The sequence below is a fragment of the Zophobas morio genome, unplaced genomic scaffold, assembly GCF_036711695.1.
Source record: "Zophobas morio isolate AGI-343-1 ecotype UQ-CSIRO unplaced genomic scaffold, CSIRO_AGI_Zmor_V1 ptg000022l, whole genome shotgun sequence".
Taxonomy (NCBI): domain Eukaryota; kingdom Metazoa; phylum Arthropoda; class Insecta; order Coleoptera; family Tenebrionidae; genus Zophobas; species Zophobas morio.
Window position 1 is genome coordinate 7998208 of NW_026972127.1, and position 26843 is coordinate 8025050.

The 26843-nt window shown below is 32.9% G+C and overlaps 1 protein-coding gene across 5 annotated transcripts; it reads left to right on the plus strand.

Annotated features, from left to right (window-relative positions):
- Positions 1–419: 419 nt before the first annotated feature.
- LOC135133762 (protein FAM13A) lies at positions 420–26795 on the plus strand. 5 transcript variants are annotated; one of them, XM_064062259.1, is made up of 4 exons: positions 422–529; positions 9476–9755; positions 17387–18574; positions 26020–26795. In XM_064062259.1, exons 3-4 carry the CDS (start codon positions 17417–17419, stop codon positions 26617–26619), a joined length of 1758 nt encoding a protein of 585 aa, XP_063918329.1. In that variant the 5' UTR covers positions 422–529; positions 9476–9755; positions 17387–17416; the 3' UTR covers positions 26620–26795. The 5 variants fall into 5 exon arrangements, with proteins under 5 accessions (XP_063918330.1, XP_063918329.1, XP_063918328.1 ...); XM_064062258.1 differs by lacking the exon at positions 422–529 and adding an exon at positions 8848–9188; XM_064062260.1 differs by lacking the exon at positions 9476–9755 and having other exon boundaries at positions 420–529.
- Positions 26796–26843: the final 48 nt, after the last annotated feature.

Here is a 26843-nt window from a genome sequence, read left to right on the forward strand (position 1 = left end):
CGTGACATACCTCCTTTGAATTCCACGTTTACGACTACCGTTCATAGTTTCGCAAATTATCTATTAATTTATTTTGCGTTACGACCAGTTTATTGCCCATTGAGACCAAAGCCAGCACAAAGTAATAAAGTTCCGAACAAACTTCTAGAAAGTCACACGGGAAGATATTTCTACAGCAATAATATTTTGGTTTATACATAAGTGCTTACACAGCTTTTATTACATACATATTTACATTTTGCAATTAACGTGTCTGTTTACGTGAAAAATAGTATTTACTGCACACTACTAGTTTTTATCGTTTGTTCTAGTACGTACCAGTTTGGCTCATTGTTTTAAGTACACATCATGTACGTTGTTATTCGCACATATCTTTTATTTATGCCTCTAATATAAAATTACTGTCGACTTTACTTTTTGTCAGTCATTCATGCAACCACGAAGAGATAATAACAAGACTTTAACGGTGGTTATTTTTTTAAAACGAGGTTAATTTTTAGTGTTTTTGCACCCAACAGCACTATTACCGGTAAGTGGCTACCACGATTTTAATTTTTAAGATTTTTTTTTATAACATAGTAACACTTCTCACAAAAATATTTTATTTTCGAGGAACAAAAAATTATTAATATCTCTCACATTTGTTTATTATATAAAATTATGTAATATCCTCATTATTCCAACGTTGCAGCTGTTATTACTGGATTTTATCGACATAAATTAATAAAACATTATCTAGTTCACATCCTACACTTGTATTCATTTATACGTAATAAATATTATCGACACAAAAGAACTCATTACTGTTATCAAAATTTCGTATACATTTTGTTAAAATACCAAAGACATTACGTGAATTTGTAAACTTCACTTTACTAAAAAAGTGAATTAACCTAGTGACACTATTGTTGCCAATAAATATTTATATTTAACTGATTTCATCAAATTTATATTCTTCTGTTCACATAGTTGGAAGTTTTAAATTGAATGTTTGCTTACACAGAACACCGCAGACCGAATATAATTAAACTCCATTTTTAGAAGTAGTTATTATTGGTAACGACAGAAATAGCCCAACAAAAAATAATACTATTCGCCAAACCTTGAACTTGTCATATATAATAATAGTAATAATAAGCTTAATGCTTATACATTATTTATGGCAACCTGATTAGAATTAGAAATTTTTAATTGGTAATAAAAGTGAGCCATAAAGATAAACACTACATACCAATTGTTAAATTTAATTACCAAATAAAAATACTGTATGCTATTTTAACTATGATGCTAAAACCAAAAGTAGAGTAGTATAACTACTAACTTGGTGTACAATTAATTATGATCTTTTGATTTAATGACTGGTTACCCCATGAAAAGAAATCTAGTTTAAGAGTGAAAATCATGGTCGTTTGAAAACAAACACAAGGAAAATCTCGTACAAAAATTTGCATATCTCGACGATCTCATCAATCAATACTGACTACGTGTATTATTAAGCGTAAGCAGGTGCAGCACACTTCAACTACCAGTTATGGTACATATAAAAGTGACATCACCATAATTTTCACTTGCCGTATCGGGGTAAAATATGGCAATATCCTTGTAGCCGATATGGTATAAATGGTGTAAAATGTCGTTTATTAAACTTTTGCTAAAACTCAAAATTCTCAAATACCAGACATTTCACAATCAAGAGCGTTGCTTTCTCCACACGAATACCGCCTATTGCGAATGTTATGTAATTCGGACTTTAGTGGTCTTGGAATTTACGTGCAAATTTTCAAGGACTAAGTGCACTCTGGTAAAAAATCATCATTTTTAATAAAACGTTAGTCAAAAAGTTGTCGTTAACGATGGCGACGTTCAAGAATTGTTTAAATGTTATAAATAAACTGTTACTAATCTCATCTGCGAAGTTTATGTTTCGTAGGAGCATTTACATGTATTGTGTATTAGAACCATGAACAGTCAAAAATCTTAACAAGAACTGTAAATTTATAAACAAAAAAACAAAAATAACACGTGTTGACGAATTCGTCAGTTTTACGAAATTTCAGAATAAAAATCGTTAATTAACTGGTCTTATACTAATTACGCTGGTTGGAGGGGGACTGTGGCGTAGAATCAGATTAATTTTTTTTATTGTTTAAAAAATTGCTCGTTAGTAAAATTGAAAACTAAATTAGATGTACCCTTAACTTTAACAGGTGTTTTCTTCACTACAATCAGTAAACAAAAAGCACTTAGGACCCCAAATTTTGCACCTGTTGTACATTCCACCCTCCTAAAATACCAAACTAAAGTGGGATTTATAAACTTGTTGTTGACGTTGAAGTTCCCTTTGCAGTTGCTCTTCCCGCTGACGCTGCGTTTCGTAAATTGTCATTTATGAACTCCGTTGCCAAGTTGCTGTTGATAGTAACTTTGCTGTTAAGTTTCTTGTTGTCGAAATAAGTCTGCACATGTTAAGAAAAAAAAGGCAAAGTATAGCCCCGCCCACCCACCCGATCTCAATTGTGATGATTTTTTTATTCGTCATGAGTCAAAGGGGCGGAGCTTACTGCAAAATCCTTATTTCTCTACAAGAAATAAAAAACATGTTTTAAGTATCGTGTTGGTCAAAGAATACTACGTATATTAAGAAAAAATTAAAGCCAAAGATTAAGCCCCGCCCATACCTGTCCTGATCTAAATATATAGTAATGAAGTTTTCATTCGTTTCATATTTCCCTACAAAAATTTACCATTTTAACCGTATTTAAGTTTCTAAGAATAAAAAAATCATTACATTACTGGATGTTAAGACTTTTTTATTTATTCGATTTTTAAAATATTCAGCCTTTCGGTGTTTAAATTATCAATTTTTCGATCTCTCACTGTTACAGTTTTTCGATTTTACAGTTTTGACGGTCCTGTAATTTTTCGGTTGTACAATTTTTTGATTTTCCAATTTTTCGGTTCCATTCGTTTTTTCTTCTTCCCAATTTTTCTATTCAATTTTTCGATTTTTAAGTTTCTCGTTTTTTAATTTTTCAACGTTTCAATTTCCTTAGTTCTTCCATTTTTGTTTTTTTTTTTTCAATCTCAATTGTGATGATTTTTTTATTCGTCATGAGTCAAAGGGGCGGAGCTTAACTGCAAAATCCTTATTTCTCTTCAAGAAATAAAAAACATGTTTTTAAGTTTCGTGTTATTCAAAGAATACTATTAAGAAAAAATTAATGCCAAAAATTAAGCTCCACCCATACCTGTCCTGATCTAAATATGTAGTAATGAAGTTTTCATTCGTTCAATATTTTCCTACAAAAATTTACCATTTTAAACGTGTTTGAGTTTCTAAGAATAAAAAAATCATTACAATTGAGATAGGGTGGGTGGGCGGGATTTATATTTTGCCTTTTTTTTCTTAATTTACATCGTATTGTTTGAACACGATACTTGAAAAAAATAGATGGTTAACTTTGACGGTTTATGTTTATACATACTGCAAGAGTTCAACTATTAGCACGTACAGATAACTACTATTAGTATGAGCAGATCAAGGTATGCATTTGTGTTAAAAGAAAATAAAACTTGATTGATTTTGTCTTTCCAAAAACAGAGGAGACGACTAATTAATTAAACTGCAACAGAGCAAAACGAGTCGATTATTATTTTAGCTGAGTAGCTGTCAATATGACAATAATTATTTTATTATTATTAATTATTATTAAATATAGGCGGGTGTAATATTACTGTATTCTTTCAATTCAATTGCAGAGCCGATCACCTACTCCACGATATACACTTGTCAAACTTCGATTTATAATAGTAATAAACAAAATCAAGATGAATTCATAAACTACAAGTACAGGAGTACACTATTTTATAAATTTTAAATGGCATTTACCATGCAAAATTTTGAGAAACTGGGATAATAGGCAAATTTTGGTAGCGTTTTGCCATCCTAATGTACATACAAAATTTTACAACAATTGATCCAGTAATTTCGGAGAATAATAAATATTAACAAAAATCGACAGACACCGACAACAAATAGACAGACAGACAGACAGACAGACAGACAAACACTTTGAAAGGACCGAAAAGGACAGTAAATTTTCGAAACCAATTTTTATTACGAAAAAAAAATGGTCCAAAGTATATGGTCAGAACTTTCCTCGTCCCCGAAGTACAATCAAACAAATCCAGGTTATTAGATACTTATAAATCGTAAAATTTGATTCTGCGATTTATTTTTACTTCCTGAACGTAAGCAAAGGAAGTATTGTAATCGACTCCTTTGGCCAACTCCCTACTTTTACATTTTCTCGACTTTTCATGACCCCTAGAAGACGAAGAAATAGGTCTTCCGTTTCCGTCTGTCTGTCCGTCTGTTTGCCGTCCGGATTTTTATTAGACAGATAATCTCCGAGAGTACTGGACCGATTGTTGTGAAATTCTCTATTTATATTAGGAATATCATGTAGATGGTAAAAATCTAATCAAAATTTACCTAATCATCGCCACCAAAAATGTGATGACGTGACTTCAAAATTGTACATAGTAAATGGGTTTTAAATTATATAAAATAACATAGTCCGATTCAGTTTTTACCCGAAAAGTCCAGATTTAAAAAAAAAAATCAAAATCATGAAACAACATTTTGCAATTTAATTTGGAATCTGCAAAACCGAATACTTTGAAATCTTGCAGATTATTTACAGTTATGATAAGCATGATAAATTTTTATTCAAAATATATTTACTTGTCCCCTCCAAAAAACTGATGACGTCAAAATTTTGCTGAATAAATCATATCTAAAATGTGCAAAATATGATGAGTCTGTACTTGTCCATTATTTTTGGATTTGCATATACAGAGTGACCCCTAAAAATTAATGAATGTGTAGATTTATTTTATTGATTTAATCAGGAACTACAAAACCAAATGTTTTGAAATCTTGGAGATGTTTTAAAGGTATCATAGGCATGGTGAATTTTTGATTAAAATGTGTTTGCTCATCCACCCTAAAATTGATGACGACACCCAAAAAAAATCCAAGTTGATATACGTGTCCTTGCAAAATTGTTGATGACATCATCACAAAATTGTGTAAAGAAAAAACTCAACCCGAAAATGCTGGATATGTTTCATTCAACTTTCGACCAATTTTTTTTTTATAACTCCTGTAAATTAAAATAAAAATGAGTTGTGGATTACTGAATTACAGGAAAAGAGACATGCTATGCGTATTTCTTGTAAAGAAATAAGTAATTTGCAGTTAAGCTCCGCCCCCTTGGTTCACGGCGAATAAAAAAATTCATTACAATTGAGATAAGGCGGGTGGGCGGGCTTACATTTTGCCTTTTGTCAATTTCCTTAACGCTCTACCCATGCATGGGTTACTGCTACGTTAATGAATAATTTTTCTTAATTTTACATCACAATATCCTTTACATAAAAATACATAGATTAAATACTATTTTATTATAATCAGATACTCTAATTATTGGTTATTAGTTTCATTTTATAATATGAAACACATACGGATTCTCCATTTTGGGGAGGTCACAACCTTAGGTCACAATCCTTTATTCACTAGTTTTTAGTACATAAGCATGCATTTTGGCGAGAATTTAAATTATCAAATTACCAGGAAGTATAAATAAAAATTTTGGAATAATTCTACAAAGAATATACTTATCAATGTTTTGTGCGGTAGGTGTTTTCTAGAATTGTATATAGACAAAATTTTGAGGATTTGCGTAATATAAGCTAGGCGTAGGACGTAGGTTTAGCCACAATTCACTGTGATAACAGTTTAGGTTAATAGTAGATATATCACTTATCTGTCAATGATAAAATCCACATCAAATCATGTAAACTATATCATTAGGTCAGAAAGAAACTCCTGGTATTTTACCTTTTTGTATTATTTCTACGAAAGTATACATGGTTCACGTCACGTTAACCCTTTCAAGGTCACAAATTTATATTTATAGCAATGTGACTGTGACTTCTCTTTTTCTTCCACTATCCCCTGTGTATATAACCAACAAGGGTTGATTTAGTAGGTACCTAACCAAGTCAAGCATTATGTTACTGAAGGTTATGTTTCCTTAACATTACATTTACCCTTATAGTAATTTTCTCTTTTTTTTTTGTCGAGCATGATTTGAAAATTTCATGTTTAAAAAACTGACTAGATACCAAATGTTTTCATTTCATCATTGTACTAAAATTGACAGGGTTATTAGAAAGTGAACTAAGTTTAGCTTTATATGTTAAAAAAATAGCAACCCTTTTGACTGAAGATCATGACATTTGAGGCCTAAGTGCTTTTTCAAAAAAATCCTATTTTGTTATCCTTACCAGTTCTTATTCAAGTAGTTCGCGAAGAGTCTTGGGATCTGTTCTATTTTTATTAACTGACTGAACTATTTAATTCTTCTTAAAAATTGACAAAATTTGCAGAAAAACAGCGAACATACGAATTCCCAGCAATTGCTTACCCTTGATTTTTCAAAATGTTGAAACTTTAGCCACTACATTTAAGTGTCAAAACCGAATAACAGGTAAATATAGTGTGGATTTGAACATTCACTTGACATATAAGTCGATTAAAACTCATTTTATGGTTGGAAGACCTTCATTCACCTACATCTTGACATGGAAACTATTTTTTTTTTTTATAAAAATAATAAGAATAATAATAATTTTATGTGAGACATGTTTAAGTTTTGAATTTCCTTAGCGCGTAAAACTGTGTTTTGACTTGACATCAACAGTCTATAGTTTTGCCATTGCCACTATACAAAAATTACTAGATCTATAGGGAAATTTTAAGTTACCAACACAAAGCAACAGGTAGTGGACTTAAAAAAAACATAGGTACTTTACGAATCTTTTGAAAATTTTTACGAAAATGACATTGATCTTAATTGTTACATATTTACTTGAATTTTACAACCATCAAAAGCTCTTGGGACTAATTTTTCTAAATTCAGTTTTCAGTAAATTATATTCGTCAGGTCTGTCGTGTCAAAATTTTTGGCCGCAATCAGTGTGGCAATATGGTAATACTAATAATATAAGTTCATCGTATCATATCACTTATCTGTCAATCCTGTGGGCTATATCTATATCCTCCACAATATAAAAGGAGTAGGTTAAGTGGAATAATTGGGATAATTTTCAGATTTTTCTTATTAAAATACGATGAATGACTGACTGCTGGTATTCCACTTTCAAGTATTATTTCTATCTTTATCTTAGCCTAGCCTCGCCCACCTCCAGTCTTCTCAGTTTAACGACTAATTTTATTTCTGCTCAGTATAAGATCATTCATTCATTCATACCGGATAAAATTAATCTCTGGAATGAAGGCAGGGTGCGTGGGCCTAATTACGTTCTCCTATTGAATGGAAATGGACACTAATAGAATCTAGGATGCGAAAAAAGTAAAAAAAGCGCTAGTCGTAAATTTTTCTTACACTATTTGCTACTGGAACTGTAAAAAATACGAAGAAAAGGAAAAGTCGAAGTCTACAAGAAAATGTCTAGCTAATGTTCGAAATTGGTTGCAAAATAGTCGAAATCAGTCATATCTTATCAAATACCAGCCCCGCCCACCCACCCTTTCTTTTCTTGGAAGATATTTCATTTGCCAAAAACAGTTTTATCGTATCAAATATTAGCCCCCCCTTGCATTTTCTTGGAAAGTATGTCATTTGTCAAAATCAGTTTTATCTTAGCAAGTACTAACCTTATATTATAAGCCGAGACGTAGCATTTTGATTGAGGGCCATGACATTTGAATCTAGGTACTTGGCGTGAGGTTAAACCAATTGCTTTGGGCAAGAGCAACAAAAAATACAGTCAAAGACAGCTATGGATTTTTGAAAGTTTGTCTTTGATAGTTGCCTTGTCAACTTTCAAACTGACGGTGACCTGACAAGACAAAATTCCATCCACTGCTGTCTTTGATTATGTTTTTTTATTGCTCTTTCGGTAGGGCGAGTTTATGAATGAGAATTGTTGTTTTTTTTTTTATTAATGAATGTTCCTATACCTAACACTGTTGAGTGTTTATAAAATATTTTGGTATAAAATTTTATAATACCTACACAGCTTTTGATTTTTTATTTATGCCATTTCTGTAATTTTATATATTTTGACATGTAGTGGCTAAAGCTTCAATTTTGTGTCGAAATCATGTTGTCATCAAATTTCGCCGAAAGTTTTTTTTTGATAAATCAGTTGTGGCCTGATTTAGTAAATCATATCTAACAATAAGTCTTATTAATTCGCCGGATTAAAAAGTAATTATGATTATTACATCCGGTGAGGCAACAAAAGCATGCCCTACAATGTCGCAAGAAACAAATATTGTGTTTTCAACAACAGGAAACCAAACAACTTCGTAATCAATATTGAACCATTTTGCTGATGATTGCATTATCGCCCAATCAATCACATTTGCACACAATAAGCAAACCTAAATGAAAAATGAGAAATATGTGTCTATTTTTATCTCGTTAATTCCCCCTCTCCATCCTGTTTATTAAAAAAAATCTGTACCAACAACGCAAAACTGATAAAAGCCATTCAAAAACAATAAACCTACTGCAAACTGTGTACAAAATGACAGGTGATGAATGATGACGTTTGCGATTGACATCTGTCACCGATGTCACAACAACAAAAGGCACTTAACCTTAAAACCCCATCCTTTATCCTGTATTTATTTATCCAGAAAATGAGTCAATTTCGGCGAAATTCGCCGGCTTTTTAAAAGCAAAAAGTAGGGTTCGTGTTCGACCAGATCCGGCGAAATATTAATTCGATTGCGCAACGCCACGACAAATATTATGTGATCGGCGACCAGCGTTCTAATTTGAAACGTAAATATTTACAAATAGTAATGTGGTCTATAATATCGGCGATATATTCGGTTTGATAGTGAATGTTCGCCTGGTTTAGCTTGGTGCGGCGAGAGCGATAACTTTCAAAGGACATGGTAACATGGTACGTTCCATTACCCATGCGAATGTGACACAGTGAGTTGCGCCCCAGTGCCGGTTTATACAAGTTCAGACTTGAGTTCATTGTATGTTGGATAAGCGATCGATAAAGTCGCATTACTTCCGAAATAAACGCTTTTTGTGTGCATTTTTGATCCAGTGAAGCTATGGGCCTGAATCAAGGTAAATACAACTTTCTTGCTCACTTCCGCGGCTCGAAAGTGTCCCGAGTGGAAAATTCCGCGCCTTTCATACACTAATTGTTTACCCCGAGTATAAATAATAGTGAACTGGTCCGGGATCCAACCGGGCCCAGTTTATTTTCACCAGTTTGTTATTATTAGATGCAGCTGACGCATTTTGGCAGTGAAAAATCGGCGTAAACACTATCAAAACGGATTTTATCGGCTTTTCCAGTTATTAAACCTGTGATGTTTCCCCGGTGCTGATGGTCTGTTTTCTTGTTGCAGTGTTCTAACCCGACAGGCTCCCAAGTACCAGCAGTTGGTCGAAGAGTGGTATCGAACAGCCACATGCTAAAACTGCGGCTGGTTTCCACTCATTTCCTTAAGCAACCATAGATTTGCGATGTGTCGAGATAGGGATATGAACCCTTAAGTCAACAGATCATTGCCGTACTAGTGCATGCTGTATTTTTCATAATCCGTACACAACTAGTTTTAAACCTTCATATTTTATAAGATTGACTTTTCTGTTCTGCGGAGTTTGTGTTCTCATCAAAAGTGCTATGTAAGTACGTTATGTAACCACACCCTAGGCTAAGCATGCTGCTGACTTAAGCCACACACCCAAAATAACCATGTGGGCCCGCCGCCTCATATCTAATCTATTTTAAGCCCCCAAAATTTACAGGCCTGTTTACACTATTGTAAAGCAATAAAAGGATGAAGGTGACACAATAAACCACTTCCCCCAATCGCATAAACAAAAATAAGTTACATAAAACGTTGTGTCACCATACAAGTAAAACAATTCATGTAAAATATGCTCCAATATCACGAAATTTATAGCGAATTTTCGTGTTCAGTGATTTTCCGATTTGTGTGTTCAGGATGTTATCTGCTCTATTATTATCTGGAGCATGTGCAAGCCAAATATTTCCAATAAATACAACGCCGATAAATTATGAAGATTAGTTCCGAGCCGCACTTAATGCCAAAAGTGATAAATCGAACGAAAATAAATGGTTCTTGATCAGTTTTAATTACTTGGGTTTAATTGCGCCTAAAAATAACTCCATCCAATTACAAACCCATGTGCTATTAGTGGGAATATTTGCAGGTGATTGTTGTTCTTACCCCACGCGTCCATTCCATTGTTAATGAAATTATAAATATAGATCGCGTATTTTTAAAACGGGAGTGCGTGATCATTTATTTGAGTGAAGTTGGACATTTATATGCTTTTAGGTTTAGCAGACATTTTTCGCAGAAGGATACCGCTCAGTTTATCTGTAAAAAAAATTAAGTGGTACTCACGCGATCCCATCCTATTGATCACATGCGTCAATAAAATAAATTTGTTGGTAATTGTTGTACAGTTCGCGTAGAAAAATCACAAGTTTCCAGTTGGCGTTTTTAATTGTGCGCGAAATTTTGTGTTGGCAGCAGTAAAAATATTAATTATAGCTTTACCAAGTGACACTAGATCATGCCGAGATGTTTCATGATTATAAATTTGGACCGAAAATTCAGAGTGAACGTGGATTTTGGCAGGCGTGGCTGTGTCTGTTTCAGGGTGATTTTTAGGTACATTTTTGTGTGTGTTTTAATTTAAAAGCGACCCATTTTTGCCTACTAACCCTCCTGAAATAGATGACATGGAATTGGCAAATTTATGCATGCACTACATATTTTTCGTATCATTCACATTGGCGAGCTTATTTTATAATACATCGATTTAAAAAAAAAAAATCAATTCCAACAATTTGATGTATTATGGGTTGCAGCAATACATTGTCAAGGCCGAGCCGGTTGCCAAGTAGTCTAAATACACAAGACAATTGATTTCAGATGAACTACAAAAAATAAAGTCGTTTCTTATACACAAAATGTTTCATCTCATTTGTTCGTAAAATTCGTAATACGCCAATGTGGTATAATTCAAATTTGACAGATTATTTCTTCCACCCAACATTTTTTTTTACGTATTATGACCGAATCTGTGACGCAAATTTACATTTCATCTCAAACCTGATTTAATATGCAATTAATATTCATGTTCAAAGCACCCAGAACAAGGTGGAAAAACGAAAACACAAATCTTTTTAATTTAACGTCAAACTTGACATTGTTTGTCGGAGCTCGTGTGCATGGCTGCCAACTCAACTTAGTTTAATGATTTTATAACATAAATTTTCTCCATAATAAAAAAAAACTGTCACTATGTTGTCGATTACTCCCTACTAACATCAATAAACAAAATGTGAATATTTAATAAATGAAAAAAAATATAAATTTTAATGAAAAAGTATTAAATTTCATTTTGAAGGTATTTTTATAAAACCTCAAATTTTTGACAGACTTACAAATTTGAAATTTCGTATCATGGAATATCGAAGGAATTTAATTCTGAAAATATTTACTCTGAGGAATTTTGAAAATATTTAGAACGATAAAATATTTATAGTCATGAATTTATTTATATTGTGTATAGGAAGCCGTACAGAAGGTCCTGCACAAAAATCTACTTTTGAACGTGCAAATTTGAACAGTTCAGAATTAATTTATTATCCACAAAGTGAGAGTAGCGATAAATCTATCAACTATCCGTGTCAGTTTTATTTTTCTTGATGAGATACACACAAAACGGTGTTGTGTTTCGGAACAAATTGTTTTTTAATTATTATTACTATTGAATTAAAAACAGTTTTATTTTTTTATTTCACCGCGCTACATAAATTTGAAATAATTTGCCATATGATAAAAAAATGCTTTTAGTGAGCCATGGTTTTTTTTTTTAATTGTGTTGATATCATGAAATATTATATGTATTACTCCAAAATCAAAAATCTACCGACACCGCAATTTCTTCGAAAATACAACTGACAACGTTGCTAGTGTCAGTTTTGGTGATTTATGGTAGTGTAAAATAATTAAGGTTATGTTTCATTTCATTTTCATTGACAGTTCTCAAACTTGATAGTGCCAATTTTACAGTAATTAAACTATATAATGAATTGTGTGTTTTTACTTATTGAAATAAGGTCTATCGGGCAGTCGGGAAAACATGAATGCAGCCGACTGGCTGCATTCATGTTTTCCCGACGTTTCAGGACCCCTAGAATACGAAAAATTAGGTCTTTCATTTTCGTGTTGATTTTTATTAGTCAGATACTCCGAAACTACAGTTAATAATATCGTGTAAATAAAATATTTGTGGGATTGATGGTTGAAATTCCGACTTTTTTATTGTTCGTTTCTTCAATTTTTGATTTTAAATTTGTAATAATTTAAAAAAAAATCACATTTCCAATTTAATGATTTTGTGTTTACATTTTTCAATTATTGTATTTTAATACTTGTCATTTATGCAACTTTTCGATTTTTAATTTCTTCAAGTTTTCGATTTGCAATGTTTTGTTTCGGTTCTTCATTTTCTTTATTTCTACAATTTTTCAGTGTTCCAACTTTATAATTTTTAGCTTTTTCAATTTCAATTATTTCAATTTTTCGAATTGCCATTTTTCACTTTTTCATTTTCTTGTTTCTTCGATTTTATGACATCCGACTCTTTAAGTTTTCATTTTTAAGTTTTCCAGTTTTTCGATGTTCTAATTATTAGATGTTTCAATTTTTAGATCTGGCAATATTTCTATTTACAATTTCAGGAGTTTTCAGTTATTGATTTCGGCTTTTTAATTTCTTTAGTTTTTCAATTTTGTTTTTTTAATTTCTAGGTTTTTCAGTTCTTCGTTTCTTCAATTTCCAAACAGCAGTTTACCTAGTTTTCATTTTAAGTATGTAATAATTACAATTTTTTTTTAATTTCCAGATTTTCTACTTTACGATTTTAGAAGATCTCCATTTTTCAATTATTGGATTTTAAAACTGTTTCGTTTATTCTTTTTTTCAATTTTTTGAGTCAGTTTTTCTATTTCTCGATATTTAATATTTCAATTTTTCGATTTTACAATCTTTGGGATTTCCAATTTTTCGATTCGATTCTCTTTTTCTTTCTGATTTTCCGTTTCATTAATTTTTTTTCGATTTTGAAAATTCACGGTTTTCAATTTTTCAATGTTTCAATTTTTGGTTTCCCCACTTTTTCGATTTTAGATTTTTTCGTTTTTTCAGTTTTTCGATTTTTTTTTTTTAGTTTTTTCGAATAAACAAAACATTACGAAATTGTAAAACTGAAAAATTAAAAATTAAATGCGAAAAAGTATAAAATGAAAACTGGCAATTTAAAAATTGAAAATCAGGAGTTTGAAAAACGAAAGAAACGATAAATTGAAAATTCGAAAAACCGAAATATGTACTGTCAAATTGAAGTACTAAAAATTAAAGAAATAGGAAAATTGGATAATTACTAGCCCCACCCACCCGCCCTGATTTTTCAAGTTTTCGATTTGCAATGTTTTGGTTTTCAATTTTTTGATTTTTCAGCTTTAGATTTTTATTGTTTGTTACTTCAATTTTTTTTTTAATTTGTAATAATAATTTAAAAAAAATCACTTTTCGAATTTAACGATTGTATTTTTCCATTTTTCAGTTATTGTATTTTAATACATTGTCATTTATGCAACTTTTCAATTTTTGTGTTTTTAATTTTTTCAAGTTTTCGATTTGCAATGTTTTGTTTCGGTTTTTCATTTTCTTTATTTCTATTTTTGCTTTTTAAATTTCAATTATGTATGTCAATTCTCGAATTGCAATTTTTCAATTTTTCATTTTCTTGTTTCTTCTCTATAAATTTTCATTTTTAAGTTTTTCAGTTTTTCGATCTTCCAACTTTTGGATGTTTCAATTTTTAGATCTTGCAATTTTTCTATTTGCAATTTCACGAGGTTTCAATTTCTGGTTTCGGTTTTCTAATTTCTTTAGTTTTTCAATTTTCTGATTTCATAATTTTCCTGTTTCAAATTTTCGATTTGCCATTTTTCGGTTTTTGATTTTTCGATTTTTTAACTTTTAGATTTTTTAATTTTTTAGTATTTTCAATTTTAGTTTTTTAATTTCTAGATTTTTCAATTTTTCATTTATTCAATTTCTCGACATAAATAATCTTTCAATTTTTCTTTCTTTCAATGTTACAGTTTTTCGGCTTCACAATTTTGAAGATTTTATAATTTTTCGATTTTACAATTTTTGGGATTTCCAATTTTTCGATTCGATTCTTTTTTTCTTTCTGATTTTTCGTTCCATTAATTTTTTTTTGCAATTTTGAAATTTCTCGGTTTTCAATGTTTCAATTTTTGGTTTCCCCACTTTTTCGATTTTGCATATTTTCGTTTTTTCAGTTTTTCGATTTTCTTAATTTTTCTGATTTTTTAGTTCTTTCGAATAAACTAAATGGAAATATTACGAAATTGTAAAATTAAAAAATCAAAAATTAAAAACGAAAAAGTATAAAATGAAAACTAAAAATTTAAAAATTGGAAATCAGGAGCTTGAAAAACGGAGAAACAATAAATTGAAAATTCGAAAAACTACAAACTGAGAAAATCAAAAATCTGTCAAATTGAAGTATTAAAAATTAAAGAAATAGGAAAATTGGATAGTTACTAGCCCCACCCACCTGCCCTCTCTCTTCTTCGAGGGTATCTCATTTCCCAAAATCAGTCTTATCTTAACAGGTACTAACCCCGCCCACCCACCCTCTCTTCTTTTGGAAGGTATATCATTTGCCAAAATAAGTCTTATCGTAGCAGATGCTAGCCCCGCCCACCCACCCCCTCTTTTCTTATAGGATATGCCATATGCCGAAATCAGTTTTATCTTAGCAAGTACTGATGACTAATTTTTACAAAAAATGATCAAAATTTGGAAACATTATATGCACAAGGCACGAATTTTGAAGTGTTTAATTGGTTATGCTTTCATGGATTTTCCATTTGTTTTTGTTTATAATTTATAAATGTTTTTTTGGTTTATTTATTAATGAAAAATAAGACATAATATGTTTTATTAATAATAATGGACAACGCCTGCTGGTTGTTATGGTTATTGTCCTAAAAAAAATACAAGGTGGATTTCAGTCACCATCGTTACTAAAAAATCAGAAAGTAAGCGGGAGGTATTTACGCATTAGGTGTGTGCAGTGTTGTCAATTTTACTTTTATAAAATTACGTTTTTTCCGTAATTTACATCATAAAGAATGTTTTAATTATTTTTTGGGACTCCCGAAACTCCCGTACATAACGTACTGAAGAGTTAATCCGCCATTTTCCAAACATCCTGTATATTTTTTTATTTATAGGCGTTATTTTTGTAAAATCAAATTTTATAATTTTTCGAAAAAGCTTGATTTATTCCACTGTATTTTCAAGAGGCGAGGGAAGTTCTGTCTAAATAACCTTAGGGCAATTTATTCAAACTGTATCCAACAAGTGGTAGATTTTTGATTTTGAAGTAAATTTTAACGGGTGTTTCAAAAATGGCGGAAAAGCTCGATGATGCGTTAAGAGCTCGAAAAAAGTGGTTAAAAAAATTCCTGAATCATATTTTTGAAAACACCAAACTTCAAAATTGAAGAATCGACTTCGTAATTTAGATGCGTTCTAACGTAAATTTACGAAATTAATTCTTCTACTAAGTTTAATATTTTCAAAAACTTGGTTCAGGGATTTTTTTAATCATTCTTAACAATATACCATCGAGCTTATCCATCATCTTTGAAACACCCTGTATATTAGAAAACAACATATTTGACCAAAACTTTTTTGATTTTTGATTTTACTTGTTTAAAAATGATTATTCAGGTAGTCTTGCACAATTGCGGTTATTTAAAAATTACTGACATTTTTTTAAATTTTGGATTATTTAAAAAATAAAATATTAAAAATACAGCAATGTTTTATTGTAAAACAAAACAAAAAAATAGTAAAATAGTAACTTATACTTTACTAACACAAGTAAATACAAAAATTGGCCTACAGTTTTTGATAAATAAAATACGTATACATATTGCCTCAGATACTATTTTTTTTTATCCAGTATAGAAGGCAAATTTTGGTAAGCATTTTACGATCTATATCTGTCCGATATTGTTTTAATAAAATCGTCAACGAAAACGGGGGACTTACTTTGTCATATTCTAAGAGCTACGAAAAGTCGGGAAAGCAAGAAATTAGACATTTTGTAGTTTTAAATTTGAGGAATTATTAAGCTATTTCGCAGCGAAGACAATAAAGTTCAGTCTTTATCACGAATGTGGGTATTAGTTATGGAGGCGAAGCCTACGTGAACAATACAAAATTTCCGTGTGAAGGTGTACATAATTTTTTCTGCAATTTGAAAAAGTAATGTTTGGTTTATTGTTATTTATTATTATTTGTGCGTAAGTTGAAAAATTGAAAAATGATAACAATCACATAATATCTAGTCAAGTCTTGGTAAAAGGTTAGTTTTCTCTTCATAGCACTAAAAGTTTACAAAGAATTTTTGCAATTTTTCATAACAAAATTAGAAATTGTACAAAAGTGTGTGTTCCAGTGGTAGCAAATTTTGTTCTAGTTTTTATTTGCTTTACAATTCTTTCAATCCAAGGATCTAAAACCTCTAATTTAGATTTTGTAATGTTGATTGAAAAAGTCAAGTTATAGTTTATATCCAGCGATGTAAAACTGGTTGTCTATCTTCTATGGTACAAATTTAAACAGAGTCGGTCTTAATAATAAACAGCAATTTTAAATAAGTTGTTCATGTAGTTTTCATAATAAACATTTATCTTTTACTTTACTCATAACCTGAAAATAAGGTAATTCCGGCAATTCAAGTAAAGCGTATTCTTAGAGTTTTCAACATCTACTTGAAAGTTCGCGATAACCAGATAGCACTTGAACAACTCACTCAAATAATATCCTTGGCGCTGAACCAAAGTAAATGTAAATTGAGGTGTAAAACCTCATTTTACCACATTGATTACCACTTTTATTATCTGGTTTGCAGCTCATAACATTAGTTAAAGCAGTGACTAGTACTCGAAAAAATTCCCGAATTGATTTTGACACCGCGGATTATAAATACTCACATCTTAGGCTTCATCGACTTTCTCGTGTCTGCTTTCCCTCCGAACTCTAGACCATGTAATTTGTGATATTCATTAGTCTCGTATTTAGAGTCCGCCGCAGCGGTTTTATTAGCACACTCGTTACCACGTACTCGATCCACTAATCACCCTGATTATTCTCTTCCAGCACCCCAAACCAGAGACTCGCCATTAAACAATGAAAGGTCCCTCCCGAAAAGAAGAATCTCAGCAAAAGTCCGGAACCTTGCTCAGCTACAGCAAAGACTTCGGCAAAATCAAGTGCAAATCCCAGATCCCGCTAAGCTTCGACGAAGCAAAAGCGTCATGCAAGGCACGAAAAAGAAAGGAACGGCAAGAGAGCATCAGTTCGCTCTGCCAAGAGCGCAAAGTGATCCGCTCGAATTCCGAAGAGAGGCCGACGCAGAAGAAGTACCTCGAGAACAAGTCGATCCGCCGGGTTTCCAGCAGCGAGGACTTCCAGAAATCCGATCCAAAGAGCGTCACCCCGTTTGAAAAGCACGTCTCGCCCAATCGACAGAGCTCGGACATCATCCTGATCTACGACGAAGACTGCGAACACGAGAAGAGGCGATCGCACGAGCGGTTCTCGAAGCCGCTGGCTTTGAAGAACAAAAAGTCGCACAAGAGCCGCAAACCCAAAGCCAGAGTGCTGCAGAAGCCCAAGTTCAAGCCGGAGATCCCGCACGAAGGGGGCAAAGATGAACCGAAGGTGCCTGAGGGTCAAGTGGAGAAGACTGATGATAAAGTCGAGATCAAGGTGGAGGGGTTTCTTCAGCTGCACAGGGAAGAGAAGGAGAGGTCGCCGAGTCCGGTTAGGCAGTTTTCTCCCGATTTAGATTTGTCTACCCTTCACGAACAAGTGGATTGTTCGGAACCTTTGTTGTCTTGTGCTAATCACCAGATTAATGAAAACACAGAGACTCTGCCTGGGTTGTCGGTGGCGTCGAATCGTCTGTTGTCGTCGCCACGGAATTCTATAATCGCCACACACAGGATCTATCTAGATCCGGATATACCGCAAGCTAATTTCGGGCTTGAGAATAAAACGCAAAACCCCTTAGAGTTAAGGATGCAGAAGATTACTAAACAGATTAACAGTAATAAGAAGAAGATCAAGAAGTACGAACTTGAGTTTGAGACGAAGCATGGATACAAGTTGTCGCATGCCGATAAGCTCAATGACAAAAATATGAGAAAGTTGTATATGGAGTTGAGTAAGTTGAAGAAAGAGCAGAAGCAGTTGACAGATGTGTGTCCCAATACGTCTGGTGAAGACGAAGATACCAAAAGCAATCTCAGAAATTTGCAGGATACGCTCAATGATATTGAAAGGGTAAGTACTTTTTTTTAATTTTTATTCATTGACAACACAATCGATACAGAAGGAATTGAACTATAATTATTTTCAAGTGATTAAACTGATTATTTTAGTACGTTTCGAATTTTACAATACTTCAGATTTTAATCCCAGGTTTAATCAGTGAAAGCTGTTGGACTTCGTTTATTGAAAAGTGAGTGTGATGAATTAACTGTAGTGATATTTATAGTCACATTTGGATTGAATGCAATCAAAACAGAATCGATTTCAAATGATTTAATTTAGAGCGTAGGATTTAGATTATAACTTAAAATTGACAATAAAATAAAAGGTTCCGAAATTTTCACGTTCTTTTCTCAGAAAGTAAAAATTTTATTTTAAAAATCCCGGGGTGTAAGCATTGCGCATGTGTCGTATTCCCGCGTTTTAAGAGTTCTAGACCAATAGAAAATGAAAAATAAATTTTGTATTTGATGACTTTTATATTTCACTAAAATGCAGTATTCGTTCAGCAAAATTTTGATGAAAATATTGCTTCCATTGTAGCTCTTTGAAAATATTTCTTACAGAGACGGATAAATTCGCGATGCTTTTATGTTATTGTGTTGACACCTGAGGTAATGTGTTTGGATTGGAAAGACGTTTTTAGAGGATGAGAAACGACAAATCAATTTTACAAACATGTGTGACGTCCAAAGTGATATGATTAAACTCGGGCGTTGTGAAGCTCGTAATTTAATTTGGTTCCATTGTTGTTTACTATGGGGTAAATTTGAATGCTTCTGTATTGGAACTGGGTGACATTTCTTGCTTGCCGTTATTCAACTAAGTATCTATAATCCATAATATTGCGTGAGTTCAGACGTTATTTGATTTTTTTAGTTTGTTCTTCCAGTGCTTTTAACGTATTGATTAGATAAAAGTACCACATTTTCGCTGTTATGTTTGTTATTACCTGTGTGTGCATGATTTTAAATATATTTAATGTTTACTGAGTAATAAATTTTATGCCGCTATATTGCTTCACACATGTACTGTATAAATAACGTTCTTGCGGACTGTATGTTTGAGTAATATTTTTAATTTTGTTTATGTTTTGTTAAAAACACTGAAAGTTAACAAACCGCACATCAAAATGTGTTTTTCGTTCTCTAGGTCAGTGACAACTATAAATAAAGTTTTATGAAAGTAGACGTAAATAATTCAAAACAGTTATCATCCTTTGTTTCGATTTTGTTTAATTAGGTTAGGTACGTAGTTATAACAAGGAAAGACAAAAATTACGCTAAACTGTGAAATAATAATAATCGACGAAAACAGAAGCTGTCAGAACACTCTGTATTTTATTACTGTTCTAAACTCAAATAACTTTCAACTACATATATAAGTGTTCTGAGTATATTTAGGGGGAAATACATAACTTAGTTTCTTTAAATGGGGCACCCTATATATTTTTGCATATTATAACTGACCTCTTCTTATTTATTTTTGAAGTTCCATTGCCGCATTGCCACATCATTCTAATTTTCTTGAAATTTTTTGGTTATTTTTATTAATCTGTGATTCAATATTTTGTGGAGAGATAAATAAGGATACGTAAGAACGTCGAGTCTTGTTATATAGTGTTTATTTAAAAAAACAATGAATTATAATTTTCGAATTAATTATTTTTTATATTTAAAGTTCATAGTTACAGCAATTTTTTACTTTTTTAAGAGATACACTGACATATATTCGGGTGTTCTATTTCAAGAATCTGAAATATCGATATTTGAAAATTCTAACAAACATTTTTTTATAAATATTCTGTATATTACAATTTTATTTACTGGATAGCACAATAAATCACATATCTGTGTTTATTTCGCCATAAAATATTGCAACACATAACCTAAAAATAACTTTATTGCGTTTATTTTTGTGAATTGGAAAAAACAATTCAAGAAAATGGGAACAACGTGGCAACGTCGCATCGGAATTTCAAAAATAAATCATGGTTACAAAATTTGATAGAGAGGTTAATGAGAATACATATGCAAAGATATATAGTTCTTTTATTTAAAAAAAAAAATAGTTTCACCTTATTTGACCTATTTTAGAAACGGCATTACTTCCTGTCGACAAGTCATTGACCTGTCTTAGAACCGGCATCATTTTTTGTCGACCATTTTAATTATTTATAAATACAGAAAATACAGAAATTATAAGTACTAACTACAAAAACTAAGCAAAAAAATTGGTCGAAAGTTATTTCGACAGAACTTCTGAAGTGCAGTCCAACAAATACTGCTTCTCTGAAAAATTATAAAATTTGATTTTGTGGAATTTTACTTTTTCGTGATAACCTCTATGGAGTAAAAATAATATAGAAGGTAAGTAAGTGTAATAAGTCTTAAAAAAAGATACTTGGAGTCCCCAAGAAGGTTTCGCCTTCTTTAAAAAAGACATTTGGGACCCCCGATAAGGTTTCACATTAAAAAGGAAGACATTTGGCACCCCCGAGAAGGTTTTACATTTGAAAAAAAGACAGTTGGGACCCCCGAAAAGGTTTCACATTAAAAAAAAAACATTTGGGTCTCCCGAGAAGGCTTTACATGTTTAAACAGGACAGTTGGGACTCCCGAGAAGGTTTCACATTCTAAAAAAACCTTTGGGGCCCCCGAGAAGGTTTTACATTTTTCAAAAAGATAGTTGGGACCCCGAGAAAATTTCACATTCTTAAAAAACAAGACATTTGGGGCCACCGAGAAAGATTTTACATTTTTAAAAAAGATAATTGGGACTCCCGAGAAGGTTTCATATTCTAAAAAAAAACATTTGAGGCCCCCGAGGTTTTACATTCTTAAAAAAAAAGGCATTTGGGGCCCCAGAGAAGGATTCACATTCTTAAAAAAATAGACATTTGGGACCCCGAGAATGTTTCACATTAAAAAAGACGCCATTTGACTCCCCCGAGAAGGTTTTACATTTTAAAAAAAGGTAGTTGGGACCCCCGAGAAGGTTTCACATTCTTAAAAAAAAAAGGACATTTGGGACTCTTCAGAAGGTTTCACATCAAAAAACAAGCCATTTTGCGTCCCCGAGAAGCTTTCACATTAAAAAAGAAGCCATTTGACGCCCCTGAGAAGGTTTTACATTTTTCAATAAGATAGTTGGGGTCCCCGAGAAGGTTTCACATTCTTAAAAAAAGGACATGTGGGACCCCCGCGAAGGTTTCACATTAAAAAAGAAGCCACATGACGCCCCCGAGAAGGTTTTAGATTTTTAAAAAAGATAATTGGGACTCCCAAGAAGGTTTCATATTCTAAAAAAAAACATTCGGGGCCCCCGAGAAGGTTTTACATTTAAAAAAAAAAAAGGCATTTCAGACCCCTGAGAAGGATTCACATTCTTAAAAAAAAAGGACATTTGGGACCCCTGAGAAGGTTTCACATTAAAAAACAAGCCGTTTGGCGTCCCCGAGGAGGTTTTACATAAAAAAAAAACAACTGGGACCCCAAGAAGGTTTTACCTTTTTAAAAAAGATAGTTGGGATCCCCGAGAAGGTTTTATATACTAAAAAAAACATTTGGGACCCCCGAGAAGGTTTTACATTCTTAAAAAAAATGCATTTGGGGCCCCAGAGAAGGATTCACATTCTTAAAAAAATTGACATTTGGGACCCCCGAGAAGGTTTCACATTTAAAAAGAAGTCATTTGACGCCCCCGAGAAGGTTTTACATTTTTCAAAAAGATAGTTGGGGCCCTCGAGAAGGTTTCACATTCTTAAATAAAGGAAATTTGGGGCCCCTGAGAATGATTCACATTCTTAAAAAAAAAGGACATGTGGGACCCCCGAGAAGGTTTTACATTTACAAAAAAGAAAACTGGGACCCCAAGGTTTTACCTTTTTAAAAAAGATATTTGGGATCCCCAAAAGGTTTTACATTAAAAAAAAAGCATTTGAGCCCCAGAGAAGGATTCACATTCTTAAAAAAATTGACATTTGGGACCCCCGAGAAGGTTTCACATTAAAAAAGAAGCCATCTGACGCCCCCGAGAAGATTTTACATTTTTCAAAAAGATAGTTGGGACCCCCGAGAAGGTTTCACATTCTTAAAAAGAGGTCATTTGAGGCCCCTGAGAAGGTTTCACATCAAAAAAACAAGCCATTTTGCGTCCCCGAGAAGGATTCACATTAAAAAAGAAGCCATTTGACGCCCCCGAGAAGGTTTTACATTATTCAAAAAGATAGTTGGGGTCCCCGAGAAGGTTTCACATTCTTAAAAATAGGACATGTGGGACCCCCGCGAAGGTTTCACATTAAAAAAGAAGCCACTTGCCCCCGAGAAGGTTTTAGATTTTTAAAAAAGATAATTGGGACTCCCGAGAAGGTTTCATATTCTAAAAAAAAAACATTCGGGGCCCCCGAGAAGGTTTTACATTCTTTAAAAAAAAAGGCATTTGAGACCCCTGAGAAGGATTCTCATTCTTAAAAAAAAAGGACATTTGGGACCCCTGAGAAGGTTTCACATTAAAAAACAAGCCGTTTGGCGTCCCCGAGAAGGTTTTACATTTAAAAAAAGAACTGGGACCCCAAGAAGGTTTTACCTTTCTAAAAAAGATAGTTGGGATCCCCGAGAAGGTTTTATATACTAAAAAAAAAACATTTGGGACCCCCGAGAAGGTTTTACATTCTTAAAAAAAATGCATTTAGGGCCCCAGAACAGGATTCACATTCTTAAAAAAATTGACATTTGGGACCCCCGAGAAGGTTTTACATTTTTCAAAAAGATAGTTGGGGCCCCCGAGAGGGTTTCACATTCTTAAATAAAGGACATTTGACGCCCCTGAGAATGATTCACATTCTTAAAAAAAAGGACATTTGGAACCCCCGAGAAGGTTTCACATTAAAAAAAAAGCCGTTTGGCGTCCCCGAGAAGATTTTACATTTTTAACAAAGACAGCTGGGACTCCGAGAAGGTTTCACATTAAAAAAAAGACATTTGGGCCCCCTCGAGAAGGTTTAACTTTTTTAAAAAAGACAGTTGGGACTCCCGAAAAGGTTTCACATTCTTAGACATTTGGCGTCCCCGAGAAGGTTTAACATTTTTAAATAAAGACAGTTGGGACCCCTGAAAAAGTATTACATGTTTAAAAATACAGTTTGGATCCCCGAGAAGGTTTCACATTCTAAAAAAAAACATTTGGAGCCCCCGAGACCTTTTTGAGAAAGTGGGGTAATTTCATCAATAAAAAAATTGTTATGACGTCATAAACATAGATAATACACAATGCGAGAGAAAAAGAGAAAAAAAAGAAGACCAAGTTTGGTCCTGACTCAGAACCACTAGACAACCACTGTTAGTGAAAAACTTAAAGCGGATTCGTACACCAGAGGACTATATTGTTGTATAACAATTAAATCAAATAAACATAGAATTCTTTGAAATGACGTCAACAAACTTTTAGTGAAGATGATTAGCAAAACTGTGGTTAGCATTTAACCATTTACATGATATTTCTAATATACATACAAAATCGGACAACAATCGGTCCAGCAGTTTCGGAGATTACATGTCTAATAAAAGTGGATACAGACAAACACACAGACGCAAAACGGGAGGCTACTTTTTCGTACTCTAGGGGTCATGAAATGTCGAGAAAATATAGAAGTGGCTGTTTGTCCGATAGACTCAATGAAAAACATAAACACTCAATTTTGACACAATTTATTCGAATTACCTACAAGACAAAAACTGGTCGACAAAAAATGATGGAGGTCCTAAGACAGGTCAAATTGGTCAACAAAAAATGATGGGTGTCTAATAAAAAATCGTCTATTTGAGAAAATTGAAATATCGATACTTATTTAAAAGTTAATTTTTTGTGGACACTCTATTATATTATCCATTCGTGATCTTTTTGAAGTACTGTAACCTCACTTGACATACCCCTTGTAAAATTTTATGACTTAAGCGGCCTAAGCCAAACCACCCTTATAAGTTAAACTGGCTATTGTATGACTTAACTCAGTTCACAGCTCCATTATGGCAACAATATAATAATCCTTGCGGTTCGGGTTTCGGGTGCATAAAGATTACAATAGCCAGTTTGACTTAAGCCGCTTAAGTTGTAAAATTTTACAAGGTGTATGTCAAGTGAGGTTACAGTCAGCATTGATATTTTTTCTTTATGTTTTATCGGATGGATACCTTTTTCAATAAAGTCAACAGAAAGTTTAATTTTGTTAACAATGTTTTAAGTTTTTGACACATTTCCTAACCTTACATTTAAAACAGCATATATGTACTAATAAAAAAATGAAGGAATTTTGATTGTTTGGTCCCAACTACCAACAAACTTACTAGATTTTCGAAAAGATCGTGAATGGATAGTCGAGTTTGTTCATTGAGGTTTTAAATTGTCGGATAGGATAGGGATTTAAAAAATCTGTAATGACAGTTGTTGACAACCCTTGACAGACAGCAAAATTTAATTATTAATAATCACATTATGAGAATTCTAGAATGTAAAGGCAGTTTTTGTAGAAATTTAAAAAGTATGAACTGAATTATTTTTGTATCATTTAAATTTAACCTCAAATCTACTTTTACCAAAATAACTAGATTAAGAGGCGGTTTACAGAAGCTGAATTAAATATTTGGTTAAGTCTAAGAATTTGTATAAAAAAATTAAAGGTGTTTCATTAAAAAAAAACCGTACGGTATGTTGCACCGCAGAAACAGAAGACTGTTATAACAAAAATTAGGTTAACAATAATGTAACATTTTCAGTAAATAACATTTTGAGTAAAACATTTTAATTTTTTTTTTAATACAAACCAAAATTGTCGCATGAACTCTGAAATGTATATTTTGGGTTGAGTGAATTTATTTTAAAAATGAACTATAAAAAGATATGGAAGGGCGTGCTTAGTGACTCAGCCTGTATATATAATTACTTCAAAATTATTACCTGTGCAGGAAGTATATTTATGAGGTTTTATGGGGTCTTTAAACAAAGTCGATTTAAAGACCTCATAAAATTGGAATCTTGCACTTCCAGTTGCACCGGAAATAAAAACGTCTGTTTTTTGAACCTATTTTAGGAAGATTATTTGTGTCTTAATCCAGTAACACGATTTACAACAGATTTTTGGATTAATTAATTTTAAATTGTTTTTCGACAATAAATTCCAGTTAAAAGGAAACTTTATTATCAAGAAGATTACGTTAACTTTTTTGTTTAATAAATACGTCAAAAATACCGGGTGACTAATAATGGTTGAAGCAAATTTTTGTTTTGGCAAATCTGAATTATTGGCATCTGTCATAAATGTCACTTTGACAGTCAGTTATGCAATCATAAACTTTTAAATAGATTGCCAACTTGACAAAAAAATCAGTGTATTTAGATTAATACAAATTAATATTAGAAGTGTAATTCAGCTGACTAACCCCCCATACTCTTTTTTCCAGAGGTTGTCCCAAAAACGCGAACTGTCCAAACGCCCCAACCTCCTCGATCAAATGTCCAGCGAAGAACTAATCGAAGAAAAAACCGCAGTACAAAAAGCCCTTCTCTACCTAGAGTCCATCCACGGCCGCCCCGACAACAAAGAAGACCGCAACCTGGCCCGCCCCATCTACGACCGCTACAGAAACCTCAAGCGGATGATCACCAAAACCCAGTCGAACTCCACCGGCAACGAGCTGGCCACCATCCACGAGGACGAAACCATGACCTTCATTCCGTCGTTCACCCCCCAGCTGAGCGAAATCGACTCCGAGAAGTCGTCGGTCCTCGCCAGCACCGACAGCAGCGACACCGACACCTCCATCAGCGAGAACCTGCACTCCCTGACGAAGTTCGAGCTCATCGAACAGCACAGACTCGTGTCGGAGGAGAAGAAGGAGCTGCGGCGCACCATCAAGACATTCGAACTGGACATTCAGCGCAAAACGGGCCGGATGGTGCAGAAAGAGGACAAAATGCCAATTGAACACGTCTACCTGGCTTACAAGAAAGTCAAAGCTAAGCTCAAACTGCTCGACGCTTTGGTTGGCAAACAGCTGTGAAGCGCTGCAAACTTACAAGTACTAGTGTGTTACTGTAATGTTTAAAGCTATAATTCAAGTTGTAGAGTTTTAATAATGTATGTGCTGTTACTGTTTACGAAGTTATGTAAGTTTTTTATTTGGATTTGATCAGATTTGTAGTCATTGCTAATTAAACTACTCTGTAATGTTGACAAGTGTTTGGTTTTTCGACATAACCTAAAATTTTATTGACCAATCAAATA

Excerpts from the sequence above, each read along its gene's own strand:
- LOC135133762 (XM_064062260.1), top strand. The coding sequence starts at position 17,417 with ATGAAAGGTCCCTCCCGAAAAGAAGAATCTCAGCAAAAGTCCGGAACC. Across the intron at positions 18,575-26,019 it reads CGCTCAATGATATTGAAAGG|AGGTTGTCCCAAAAACGCGA; the intron begins GTAAGTACTTTT and ends TCTTTTTTCCAG.